The 13,685-nt window shown below is 36.3% G+C and overlaps 2 protein-coding genes across 2 annotated transcripts; both read right to left on the bottom strand.

The window, feature by feature from the left end:
• Window positions 1-506: 506 nt before the first annotated feature.
• On the bottom strand, window positions 507-9,586 carry LOC137715098 (actin-related protein 4-like). The gene is made up of 21 exons (XM_068454321.1): window positions 9,447-9,586; window positions 9,242-9,333; window positions 8,353-8,526; window positions 8,191-8,264; window positions 7,524-7,604; window positions 6,078-6,138; window positions 5,894-5,943; window positions 5,210-5,264; window positions 4,829-4,906; window positions 4,684-4,737; window positions 4,385-4,438; window positions 4,244-4,304; window positions 3,599-3,650; window positions 3,352-3,418; window positions 2,516-2,578; window positions 2,350-2,412; window positions 1,994-2,056; window positions 1,477-1,541; window positions 1,096-1,164; window positions 900-962; window positions 507-805 (listed from the first exon to the last, which is right to left on the bottom strand). The coding sequence occupies exons 1-20, from the start codon at window positions 9,457-9,459 to the stop codon at window positions 917-919; spliced, it is 1,335 nt and encodes a 444-aa protein (XP_068310422.1). The 5' UTR covers window positions 9,460-9,586; the 3' UTR covers window positions 507-805; window positions 900-916.
• A 1,482-nt stretch (window positions 9,587-11,068) lies between these two features.
• Window positions 11,069-13,672, bottom strand: LOC137715253 (uncharacterized). The gene is made up of 5 exons (XM_068454508.1): window positions 13,441-13,672; window positions 12,738-12,849; window positions 11,827-11,892; window positions 11,420-11,617; window positions 11,069-11,334 (listed from the first exon to the last, which is right to left on the bottom strand). Exons 1-5 carry the CDS (start codon window positions 13,631-13,633, stop codon window positions 11,307-11,309), a joined length of 597 nt encoding a protein of 198 aa, XP_068310609.1. The 5' UTR covers window positions 13,634-13,672; the 3' UTR covers window positions 11,069-11,306.
• Between the last annotated feature and the right edge of the window lie 13 nt (window positions 13,673-13,685).

Here is a 13,685-nt window from a genome sequence, read left to right as displayed (position 1 = left end):
TTTGAACCACATTATTATGTTGTAAAACTAGGATTGCTTATTGCACAAGGCTTGTAATTACTTGTCACTTGTAATTTAGATAAGTAATAATAATTAGACATTTAAGTCAATCAAATTGGATATGGTTTCACACATCCATGTTGAATTGTTCATCAAATTCAGAGGAACAAATGGTTACGAGAATTTCTGTTAAAACCAAAATCATCAACTTGTTAAATGCATTTAGGTTACTAAACGGTATTCTTTTTTTTCTTTTTTCTTTTTTTTTTTTTTGTTTATTAGATGATTTTGAAATTGTGATCTACGACATAGTTAATGACAGCAACGATTTTAACATTTTTATGACGAAAAATTTGTCAATTGCAAATCGGGTGGATAAATGCAGTTTAGGGTGCACCCAACTAATATTGGCTGGTATCCGAACTCATACATTACCGCGAAGGGAAATGATTTTCACATGCCTTTTTTAGCCTCACACACTCCTATTTAACGTGTTTAGTTTAATCAATCTGATGGCCATAAATAAAGAGGGGCGTGTAAGAAGCAACATAAGCTGTTAGAGATGTTATATGGCTTTGACATATAAAACTAGTTGAGGTAGCAAAGTTGGTGCATAAACCAGATGGACACTTTGAACCCTAATCAACGGACATTAACACAAGCTACAGCAGTGAAAAGTATTGCGGTACACGGGATAAGCGATGATCGATACAAAACAAAGCATCCCTCCATCCAGTTCGACAACACGGGTTTTGAAGCTTTGATCATTCAGGAAAAGGCTAGCGTGATGGAGAACGAGAGAGACCTGAACGTAGAAAAGTAATTTCGTGTTTATAATTTATATTAGGAGAAAAAATAAGAATCCGGAAGTGATAATTAAGTTGACATCAAGCACAAACCTTTCCTACTTGAAAATTCAAGGGCACTTTCGTTGTATGTAAGAAGCCCCATGCTCCTCGTACCTGTCAATCGCAATCGTATGAAGCAAAATATCAAGAAGGAACTATAAAACACTTTACATGATTTCTTAATCACCATTTACGATGTAGATCGTTTAATACAGATATGCAAGACTGGTGAAATCATGAAACTTACTCAGCCTTGGAGAACCACATTTGCTGGAATGAACCAAGAGATGCCAATATACTTCCGCCTATCCAAACACTGCAAAATTAAACACCAACATGAAGTCAGGGGAAGAGAAATTGGATGAATGTATATTGCAAACACTAAATTGAACAACACATAAGCTATAACTACATAAGGTGAAACTTGAAAGCATTTTAGTGAGTTTCAAAATTCATTTTTCACATCGTTTGATCTGTTAATGCATCATTGATGTGAAATCACAAATCCTTGGATGAAATAAATCAGAAAACTAACAAACAGTTGCAGAGTTGCAGCCAAATTGCTTATGTATGGGATCTTGTGCCAGCATGGGCAGAGGAAAAGAGGACTTGAAGCTATGCATATTACCTGAATCGCCTTTCTGTTGAATTGCCGGCCACCAATACTTTGACTCTAGCAGCTTGAGGAGACTCCTGCAGATTGAATGACGGGATTTTAATGTTTCATACTAGAAATACTATGTCTTTATTCAATGCCCATGCAGCTCTAAATAATTAAACAGATCAACACTCAACCAGTTGGAAAAGGGGAGTAGATAAAACAATGACATCAAACTATTAAGCCAATGGCCAATGTTTTCATGAACTGATGGAAATGGGGAAAAGCATGTTTGCTATTGCTCGCGGCACAAACACATTAAACAACACAACGATAAGATCATAGTTCTCCTAAGTTGTACTGGCACAAACACATTTAGTACTAAAATCTTACAGTGAATTCTGAGATCGTGAAATTGTTACTGCTAAATGAAACCATATACCAAATAGATTCCAAATTCAATAACCAAACATTGGCTGGAAGAAAAATAATAAGAAACAGGAAAAGAGAAACATGACCATGGTAGTGTTTCATTTAAAAGCTATACCTCCAGCATATCTTTCTCAAGGCGTTCCTTTAGCTGTTGCATTGATGCTGTGCCACCGGCAAGCTGTATAAAATAAAGAAGGAAAACCATATTATATTTCTGAAGTATGTTCTGCTAAGTCGCATGTGAATAAATTCTGTGCAACTTTTGAGGTTAGTGGATGTAACAAACTAGGTTTTCAGGAAGTCGGCATATTCCCATAGAAATTGCTACACTCTCGGGACTTGATGTCCAAAGTAAACCAATTTATGCTAATTTTTGTTAATTATTTGGGGAAACATAACAGATATCACGCATAAAATAAGTGATTTCACACTCTGAAAAGAAAAATAAATAAGTGAGTGCACGCATTTTACCAGTATGCTACTAAATAATTCACGACGGATGTCCACGTCACACTTGTTAATGCTCTCGATAACCTGGAGAGCAAACCAGAAAGGTTAACCATGAATTAAAAAATGAGGGGGAAAAAGAAAAACAGAGAAATACACCCACTTATTGTCAAATAAAGCAAAAAATTACCATTTGTGGAAGACCACGAACAGCGGGAGCAATATCTGCAAAATGCTCCATACCAGGAATTGTCTGACATTTTCATGCAAACAAATTAAGATAGGTAAAACACTCGTGAAAAATATATTATTCTTTACCAATTAAAACATATAGTTATGCAACTAATCCATCCAGAAATCACTTCAACAGAAAAGCATTTGGTAACAGTGATATCACAATAGTATCAGGGATCAAACTTTCTTATGAAGTACAATTTACAATTGACTTGTATAATGTGGTCCAGCAAATTTTTTTTTAAATTGTAATCCAATCCAAACAAAATTCCAGGAGCCTAATCAAATTATGAGACTTACCAAGCTCTATTTCACATGCATGTTTCATTTGAAATGTAAAGTGGCTTTCATATATAAAAATATCATCCATGCAATCAGTAGACATGAAGAAGTTAGTAATCAAGTAATGAACTATTCCACGAAAGCCAATTTACTGATTAAAAACTAAAACAGTTGACAGAAGCAAACTCGAGATATTTTTTAGTCAGCACTTAAGTGTAAAGAACGCTGAAAACGGACAGAGCATATGATGGACTTATTGTCCATTGTACTTTGCTAGAGATTTCTTGTCAGAAACATAATAATAATTTGCTCAGAATGAAACAGCCATATCTCACTTCACACAAGGTTCACATATTAAGATGAAATTGACAACTTCGAAGCGTCAATTAAATGAAATTATTGAATAAATAATAACAAGATCATGGTTAAATGCAAATGTGTCCCATGAGATTTTCAAGCATTCAAGAAAAGAGTAAAAAGCTGGCATCATGTAGTTTAGAAGACATCCACCTGAGCCAATGATGGGTTAAATAGAATGTCAGGAATCTTGAATCTATCAGCACCGATTTCAATTGTCCTGTATCATGCATAATCATAAAGTAACTACACATTTATTTAAGAAACAGAAATCAAAGCTAATTAAACAGTAGACAATATGCGCAAAATTAGGCAGTCATCATTTAACAAGGTGCACCATGAATTAACAAGATTAAGACCAGATCTAAGGAATTCAAAGACGCAAAAGAATAGGACTCACTGGCCATCAGGGAGCTCATATGAGGTCATTGGAATGTTTGAATACGCGATTTCTGGAAAATGAAAATGAAAATCCCATTAGAACGCTAATTGAACATTTTTTTTCTTTGCTTGAAGAATAGACAATATGAAAACAACTAACAAGGTTGATTCATTGAAAAGAAAAAAAGAAACAAAAAAAAAAACAAAGTAGAACACCATCCATTCATCATGTAAATGTAAACGATATCCTAGAACTCCAAGCAATCAAGTTGTCAAAAAACTAAGCTGCTCTTTGCCTGCAAAAACCTCAAAACTCCAACGGATCAAGCCGTCAAAGAATTAAGCTATCTCTGCACATCTAATTACCTTAACATTTGAATAAATTTATAAATCAAGAAACCTTTTAGAGAAAATAAGGTCATAAATGGACATCCAGGCAACGATCAAGGATATCATTTGTGAATAAAGGGAAAATCCAAACAAATTCCCTTCCAAATATCAGGTATTATACAAATGAACATGGTTTAAACTCAGTAGCAAAAATAACATAATAGCCAATTGAACGAAAAATGGAATCTGCTATCCTGAATAAAAATTGAAGTCATTGACAAAGTCTATAGTCTAAAAATATTAAAACACACGAGAGAAGGGATGAATAGCAAACCATCATATGGAGTGTCCGGGGCTCTACACACACATTCTTTAATGTCACTAGCAATTATCCTCTGCCACGAAGAAACATTCAGCAGAATTGGAAAAATAATACATCATATCTCAATAAGAAATATTCTGGTCAATTACAAACCTGGGAATAGAGTCTGTAGCTTTCCGTGGTATTTGGAAAATCAACATCGACTACCTACAACATTGAGAATATCATTAAGCTATAAATAAGGAAAACAAAAATATGCATCGAAGTCGAATACCGACCAAGTCTCACAATTGGTAACAAGATAAACAAAAGTGCATAGTTCCAGAGGAACAATTAATCACCAGACAGCCAGTATTCCAAGCCACCACTATAATTTTCAGAATGGAAGCATATTTTGCAACTCTTGCATACAACTATTTTTTAATACATCTACCAATAAAATCAAAAGGTACCTGAAACTCTCCAGGTCGCGTTTCTTTTCTCTTGAAAGAATATCTGGGTTTAATCTACAAATAAATAAGAAGGATTAATTAAGAAAACAACAGTAATTTCAGGCAATTGATTCCCCTCCAAAACCAAATTTAGGTAGTCACTCACCGTCATTCCTTTACTTTCCAAACTTTTTGTCAAACAATCAGTAAGAAATTCTCCTCCAATAGGAGAAGATAACACAGCCTGTAACAAGTTGAAAAACAACAAAACAGGAAAGAAAAAAAGTGTCAGAAAATTGAGAATGATTGGTTATACTTCTACAAATGAAATCATAGAAACAAGCATTCTTAAATTTTCAGTTTTTTTTTTAATTTGGACAGAAGGTTTCTAAAGACGTTTATACAGTGCATGAGTTCAGTCTACAAGCAGCTCATTAACAAAATAAAAGACATAGCTCACCCTGAAATGTAACCATATAACAATGACCAATAAATTAACTTCTTGTCAAGATCAATCATTTAATTTGGTAAGGAAAGTGAGAAATACCTTTTGAAGAACATAGCCATCATGAACTGGAGCAACTGTAGTTGATCCTCCACCACTAGGTAAATTTTGTGATTTTGCATAATACAATATGTTAGTTTTGCATTCACAATAATCAGGCAAAATATGAACGGACAATCAATACATCATTAAATCATACTAGAACCGATATTAAAAACTCGTACAAGTTCTACATTGTAATAAAACAATTTCAAACCGATATTAAAAACTCGTACAAGTTCTACATTGTAATAAAACAATTTCAAATCCACAGATGTAGTATTCCATAAAGTTTGAACAATTCAGTTGATACATTATCATTTGGTTTATGATTCCTAAAGTTACATCCAAAAACATCAGATTTTCAGAAAGTTTCTGCATGTGTCCACTTTTACCAAAAGTCCAGTGAGAGATATTTCTTGACATTTTTTTTAGAAGATGAACTGATTTGTATAGACATCAACAGTCTCTTGCTTGGGATTAACATAAAGCAAAAACATGTGGATCCATGGTCTGCATGAACAGAAATTGAGTCCCAACTCCCAAGTGAACAGTTTAACTTAATTAAGCTTATGCATAAGCGTGAAAATGAAAGGATGAAATAATATATAATTGTAATAAAACAAAAGAGGATGTGCAAGTACTAAAATTAAATATGGCGAGAGTCAAAATTATGTAGTCTCTTACCCATCAACTACTAATGAGGTAGCACGGCCTGATGCAAATGATGTGAGAACCTGGCATAAAAGAAATTTTAGTTGCTCAACAATTGCAGTCTGATATTTAAAAGGAAACAAAGAACAGAGTCTGTATATAGTAATCCATATTCTACAAGTTGGAATCAGGGAGATGAGATGAACAGGGGGCGTACAGCATTCTTGGCCAAAAATAAGGCAGGAACTTTGTACTTTTCAAACATAAGTTCTGTTGTCCTGTTGGGTACAAGACAAAACCATCACTTAACATAAAAAGTAAACTACATAAAGACACACCAATTTAAACTATCAATAATTATGTAACAAATAATATCATTTGCATAAAACCTTTTACCAAGTGGGTCCAGCATAATTATTACGAATGAGGATCCTCGCCAGATCCTCTTTGTGAGGATCCTGGGCATCCTCCAATCACATCCGTTCATCGTATAACATGCAGCCAGTTTTCTTCAGGTACTGTTTACATTCAATTTTAAATAAAAAAAATTACAATGATTTCTTACCACACGATGTACAATGAACGGATGTGATTGGAGGACCCCCAGGATCCTCACAAAGAGGATCCAGCAAGGATCCTCTCTCAATTATTACAAGTTAGAAACTTAAGAAAAACAAAATCTAGGTATGCAACAACAATACACAGACATGATGAAGCCATCAGTCTACACAGCAAAAAACTATAGTTCACTCCATAACAGACTTACATAACATACATATCACATTTACCAGCCTTGTAAGTGATAACAAAAAATTTATATGCATTTGTCAATATAATGAGTTAATACAACCGTTTTCTCAAGTGACTCCATATAAGTATTACAAGTTAAAACCAAAGGAACCGATGTATGCAACTAGAGTACAGGAACATTTATTACAAGTTAAAAACAACAAACGAATCTATGCAATTAGAGTACAGGAACATAATCAAGACATCAGCTTCGACAACAGAAAACACCACATTGTATATCGGAATCTTGCATAAGATTATATATGTGATACTTAAGAGCATCTCCAATGGAAGATGCAAGATGCCTTGGAATGGACATTATGCATCTCTTGTTGTCCAGAAAGCACTCCAATGGACAGGATGTAAGTACCCATCTTGGCCCAAAACTGTAAATAGCCATCTTGTTGTTTAAGATCTTTAGAAGGTGGACCCCGCTAGAAAAGAGAGAAAAGCAAATGGGATCCCAAGTTTACATCTTCCCCATTGGAGTAGAACTTGTAGTTGCATCTCTCCATTGAAGATGCTCTTAAGTAAGTAATATCTAATAAACCACATGGTTCACACCCATTAACCAGTTTAAATCTACAGGTCATGATACCATTGACAAAGCTACCTATCTCCAAAGGCCCATCCTTGGTTAAATCTGAACTTGTTACACTTACGTTTTCAAGAAATAAAAGTAGTTAAATGTCACGTTTACCTAAATTATCTCTTTCCTATCAATCAAACCTAAAGTTGACCTTTTCAAAGGCATAGGGGTAACCCTGAAGTCCAAGTTTATCACAAAAGAATACATAAAAAATCGCATAAGCATTTTGGCCTGACTTAATTACAATTTTGAACTAATCAGAAAATTTATTAATTACCAAATTACCTTTCTCTTTGTTGTTGAGTGTTCAAAGATGGCTCTGCAAGTAGCATTGGATGCTCTTTAGGATCAACCAATAGGCATTCCCTGAAAATAATAGCAAAGCACTTAGTGACATGGTAATATACTGAAATAGAATTAAATTATTGGAAAATAGAAATTGCTAGATGGAGAACTAACTAGGAAAAGGATAAAATCCAAGCCTTCACAATATATAAAAGTATTGGATGGGACTTTTGGGAGAACATATGTTGCTACAGTATTACAATATCTGATAAGTCCAAACTCATATTCAATGAAAAATGAAATATAATTGGACAAGAGAAACTTATAACATATGATGATCACTCCCAAAAAAGAGATGGAATCATTATTCTTCTGACCCAACCAATATCAGCGAGGAAAATTTGTACCAAAGCATTACCACAGTTATAACATACGACAGAAAACAGTACTAGATAAATTGCCCAAAATTACAATATATCATTTGTTGATCATTATATCCTAAACTGAAACTAGGACTATTATGTCCACAAGCCTAGTAGAAGAAGCTAACCGCTCAGGCCGTTGCATTATATGAATGCCTCATCTCACTTAAATCAACTCACTAATCAACAATTGAAATGAGAAAAAAAAAAATTTAACCCATTATAATTCATCCATTAGTAGTTACCTAAAAGCATGGTCCCATATACCCTCCACAGCATCCCAGTCAACAACAACTCCATCCTTTATGGGTGACAGCACCTGATACAACAGCAGTAGTTAATGAAAATATTATTACAAAAGATCTAAACTGTGCTTCAATTACAAAAGCTTTTAATTCAAAACTGACCTCCATATGATCCCGACGGTACCCTAAGGATTGAGATCCTACATATAACTTGCGTTTTCCCTTGGCTTTGTCAGAATCAAGAGATTTTGAATTATTCTTTGGATCTACAGCAGATCCAGAATTGTTTTCCATTTCAGTTGCATCAACTTCCATCTGATCAATTGACCCGACAACCTAAATGAACAAAAACAGATGCCAAAATAAGGTTAAATTTTTAAATCACTTGAACTAGTGATAATGAATATCCAATTAACAGACAGACGCACAGTAAACAAATTCTACACCTAATGTGACTGATTTATTAGAAAGGTCCATCCCCTAATACCTGGAAATTCGATGCATATAAATTTCATAACTAATGAGTCTAAAAAAATTCGGAAAAAAAAAATGAAAAGCTTCATCCATTCTTCAAAAATTCCAAGTGATTACACATATATCCCACCAGCCTTAACGCCCCCTCTATTAAAGATGTTCCATCAAAAGTCTCACATTATCCATGATGGTGTGGAAAATTGAGATGAAGGACTCATCATTCTTCTGAATAAACCGCATACAATTCAAATATCTTTGGGACGGTCGAAACACCAAATCTATACCCAAAATGACTCATAAAGAACAATTCTTTAGCTAAAAATCTTAAAAGTTTCAAATGGGCAATTGAAAAACACACACATTCTGCATTACCACCAAAAGGGTAAACATTTCCCAAATCTATAAAATGAAAATCCTCAGTGCTACCACTACAAGTTCGCGTTTTGATTAAACATAGTAACAAAGTTGTGAAATTTTCTACAACAATTAAGAACTTCAAGAGTAAAAGGAACAATCAAGAGTGTAACTGCCACTATGCAAAGTCGAACTAAAAATTGAGCAGAAAGGAAGCACATACCGAAGGGAAGACAGCTTTTGGCGCATCTTCACCGGCATAGCCGGCTTTGCAAGTGTGCGAGCCGAGGTCGAGCACGATAGCTGATACCTCATCTGCAACACCAAAGAAACCAGAAATTCCCCCAAAAAAATCAGAAAAAAATGGAGGGAAAAAAAAGAGAAATCTATGTAGCATGCGAGTGCTGTTAGGTTTTCTCGGAACTCACCGCCTCCGTACATAATCGAAGCTTTCTGAGAGGTGAGTTTTGGGGAAGAAGGAGAGGGGGTGCTCTGCGAGTGCTGGAGGGGAAGGAAAGAGATAAAGGGTTTAACGGACTTTGGATTTCGGGGGTTAGTGGGAAAACCAGCGTTTTTATCTTTATATTTTTATTTTTTATTTTAAATATTATTACGAATTTGCCCCTACTTATGTGTGGATGTTTCATTCAGATCCTCGATTCTTTTGCTTTTTCGTCCCACTTGATCTCAATTTTTTTTTTTTTTTTTTTAATTTGGTAAATGAGCAAAATAGTACATCAGTTACAGAAATTGACTGAATTAATGGCGTGCACAATTCAATTCTAATTTTTTTTAGTTGGAATAGTTCACGAAGTCGCTTGTGTTAACAAATAAATTGAACCGACATTGATTAGCCAATCTTTAAAAACTGGAAAGAAATGAGAGTCACAAGGAGGTTAGTAGTTGTGTGCCTAACGAATGAGAGGCAATGACATAGTCCTAGCTAATACCAAGCTTTCAATTCGGATTAGTTAGCGACGCTTAGTGAAGCCCGGAGTCGAGACAAGTCCAACCTAACGTTATTTAAGTTAATCTCTTGCTACACAAAACATGTTCAGTCTAGTTAATACTAACAATAACAAACAAATGCACCTTAAAGGTTCTAAGTTGATAACATGTAACGAAACACCGAAACAATCACTCAAATTGCAACACGTTAGAGCAATTCCAGTGTGGGAACCCTCCCCCCAAGCAATACACTATGCTATCCACCCAATGAACAGTAACCGCCTTTTGTATCTCCACCGTTGCACTTCAATAGCCTTGACAATAGGCAATAAAATAATAGTATTTTTTTTCTGGGAATAAATTCTCTTGCGTTGAAACTGTACCCAAGGACACCCAAATTTCACATACCTGTTTTGGAATGAAGTCAAGTCGCAAAAGTAAAATCCTATGACATTTTCGAGGCCTTACCCTGCTAGGAAAAATGATATTTCGCCGAAGCTCTCTCGACTTGGCAATTTGTGCACCACTGAGATGAGGGTTGCAGAGAGAGTGCAGAGAAGAGAGTTTCAGAGAGTGTCTAGGTGGTACAGCGAGATGATGGTTGTCAGTGTCTATATTTGCAGGGATATAAAGAGACAATGAGGGTTATGGGCAGTGAGAATGGAGAGATTGAGGGAGCTTAGGGATTCCTCCCCCCCCCCCCCCCCCCCCGGCCCCAATTTCCTGGTTTCGTGAAACTCACAAAGATGGTGAGGTTGTGATGGTGATTTGGAGTTCGCCGGAATGGGAGGGCTGTGTGGTCTCCAGACAGAAAAAAAAATTTAAAACTCACCTCAAGTGCTCATGCCGACACGAATCCATGGCCCTGATGCTCGGGCTCCCTCGCCAGCCAACGTTGGACTTCCTCCCTTGGGCAATCAAGCCCTGTGCTGAAGCCTGTCCATCGAGCAATTGCTCCCGCTGGAGCTGCTCTTATAGAAAGATACTTAAATGTTAAATCATATCGTGATATCAATCGAATCTATTACCGTCAATTTCATGAAGTGAAAAGCTAACTTTTAAGGTTCACTCAATTAAAACTAGAGGTTAAGGAAGTACAATATAACGACTAATCTATACATGAGATATTAATATGAATATGTATATTTCGCCCAAGGAATTGCCCATATGCACTTTAGGTCTTCATAAACATGTATTCCAACATTTCCTTATCATTATGTAACATGAACATAACAACTTAAACTCTCGATCTCACGAAACGAAGCGACTCTCTCCACCTCGGTGTCCTTCTGGTGGCAACGTATTTGGTCTGGTGGCCGGCAAGAAGGGTGTGTTGCTTCCTACTCTGGCTTTAGTTTCAGGGAGGCACTGCAGGGTAGTTTCTCATGAGTCATCACGTCAAATCGACTACAAATGCTTGCAAAAGGAGAAAAAATGGTGAGCGATTAATCACCTGTTGATACAGTAACGCTTTCCTGTTGGTGGTGGACCATCATCGAAGACATGGCCGAGATGAGCATCACAAGCGGCACAAAGAACTTCAGTTCGAGGCATGATAAATATAGACAAGTCTAACTTGGACTTCACATTGTCACCTATGGGCTGGTAATAGGATGGCCAACCAGTTCCGCTATCGAATTTGGTAGATGATCTGCAGAAGAGAATATATGAAATATCGGTCAATGTTATAGAATACACAAGAGCATAATGTTCAACGGAAAGTTCGACCCATGACTCATGGGTGGAAATACAATAATTTGGGGGAGGGGGAGTTCGAACCCATGACGCGCGGGTGAAAATACATCACCCTATCCACTAGGATACTGGACAACATGCAAAATTAGTTAGAATGATACTTACTCAAAAAGAGGTGTGTCACAACATATGCAATGGTATGTTCCCTTAGTTTTCGTATTCCAGTATTCCCTGAAGATTAAGAGGAAAAAGCCAACATGAATAACAGAAGAAAATGGTTACCGATATAATGCAAGTGGCTGTCTCCACATTGGTTGTTTTGGATGTGCTTACACGAGTAACATTTTTCATTCCGCCATGTATTCCAGGTTGCGACTGGTAAAAAGATGTGTGTGCAAGACATGAGGCTGAAAAGAGACAACCCATCCTTTATGCTGTATACTATCCTAAGTACTTGTTCATGAATCATATTTGCTACGTGACATGGTTAGAAAGCCTTGCTAGACTTATGCAGAGTGCACCATGAAGATCTTTACACAAACAGTTAAAAGGCTGGTAAGTCTCCTTCTGTGCCAGCAGATAAGGCGCATGCTGCATAACGACTTAGTTTACGATGCATGAGCTGCCAGAAAATTCTCCAACGTTCTAGATGGAGAGGTAATCGAGGGCACATAATAGCAGTCAACAAAGAACTAATCAGCCAACACATTCTACATAGATATTTTCCTACTAAACAGACTCAAGGGCATAAGAGCAGAAAAAGGAACTAATCAGCATCCTCGTTTATCAAAGGCCTCTTTATTGTTTTAGGTTCAGAGGGCCGAAGCCCAAACAAGCAAACGACTACAACGGGATAGCCCTAGGTAACAAAACTTAGGTTAACTTGCAAGATGATTACTCAATTCAGATTTCCAATTGTATATTTGATCAGGCCTTCCAGCCTTCAGAAGCTCCCAAAAATGAACAAAAACTCAAACTTTCGGCTATAGCAGGTCTTCTGCAATTATATGAAAGTCCACACTGATGAACCAAAGTTACCAAATATCTGAAACAGAAGTAGGAATTAAGAAGCATACCCAGTGAAAGCCCTCTCGGTTCCCTTTTTACGAGTAACGTAAAACTGTTCCTCTGTGAGTTTCTCCTTCCATTCTTGATCACTTACAGATTTGTAATCACCAACACCTGTCCCTGCACATTACCAACAAAATTGAAACACAACATGTAAAAATACCTTGAACTTTTAACACCTGACATTCAAGATTATCCTGCATATACATAACCAAAATCAATTTCGTGTAAAAAAACCTTGAACTTTTTGCAACATAATTGCATATGACCCAGCCATGCCTTTTTATAGAAGAACTTTAATTGAAAGCATCTCGGATAACTATCCAGGGGTACTCCAAGTGCTTTTTCAACCCATAAGCACTCGAAAACACTTTCAAGTTTCTTGCTAAACATTGTTAGAAGCGCTTTTTGGTTATCTGAAAGCGACTCTTAGGTCTTAGCAATCGCTTCCAAGAAGGCATACAATAACAAAAGATCATCCATTACCAGTTACAATTACAAAGCAATTATCTGAGATAAAACTAAATGAGAACCAAAACTATGACTGAATTTTTCAACGGGATACCATCTACGCCCATGAATATATATACACACAGAGAGGAAAATAGCATACTTATAGACCATATTTTATAGAGAATATGGTTCTAGTAGATGTTCTCTCTAGCATCACCCGTGTGTGTGTGTGTGTATAAAATCAAGAAAAGAAAATACCTTGAGCTCTGTCTGGGGAAGAAGCAGATGAACCCATTACACGACGAACAGAGGAGAAAAGCCTCAGGGGTTTGACCAAAGATCGGGAACCCAAAATTAATTTCTTGGATTTCAAGCCAGATACGAACTGGGTTTTGGAGGAAATGCGAGCAGCTGTTGTGGGTAAGCTCGAACAAAAACTAGAAGACGCCATTGACGACCTTGAAATTGAGCTCTCTTATACCTTTCAAAGGTCCTGCAACAAC

This window comes from Pyrus communis, chromosome 14, assembly GCF_963583255.1.
Source record: "Pyrus communis chromosome 14, drPyrComm1.1, whole genome shotgun sequence".
NCBI lineage: Eukaryota > Viridiplantae > Streptophyta > Magnoliopsida > Rosales > Rosaceae > Pyrus > Pyrus communis.
This window is presented reverse-complemented; position numbering and strand designations above follow the sequence as displayed.

Excerpts from the sequence above, each read along its gene's own strand:
- LOC137715098 (XM_068454321.1), bottom strand. Across the intron at positions 7,605-8,190 it reads ATATGGGACCATGCTTTTAG|GGAATGCCTATTGGTTGATC; the intron begins GTAACTACTAAT and ends TATTATTTTCAG. Across the intron at positions 1,542-1,993 it reads TTGAGAAAGATATGCTGGAG|GAGTCTCCTCAAGCTGCTAG; the intron begins GTATAGCTTTTA and ends TTCAATCTGCAG.
- LOC137715253 (XM_068454508.1), bottom strand. The coding sequence starts at position 13,633 with ATGGCGTCTTCTAGTTTTTGTTCGAGCTTACCCACAACAGCTGCTCGC. Across the intron at positions 12,850-13,440 it reads TTCCCCAGACAGAGCTCAAG|GGACAGGTGTTGGTGATTAC; the intron begins GTATTTTCTTTT and ends GGTAATGTGCAG. Across the intron at positions 11,335-11,419 it reads AAGCGTTACTGTATCAACAG|TGCCTCCCTGAAACTAAAGC; the intron begins GTGATTAATCGC and ends ACTACCCTGCAG.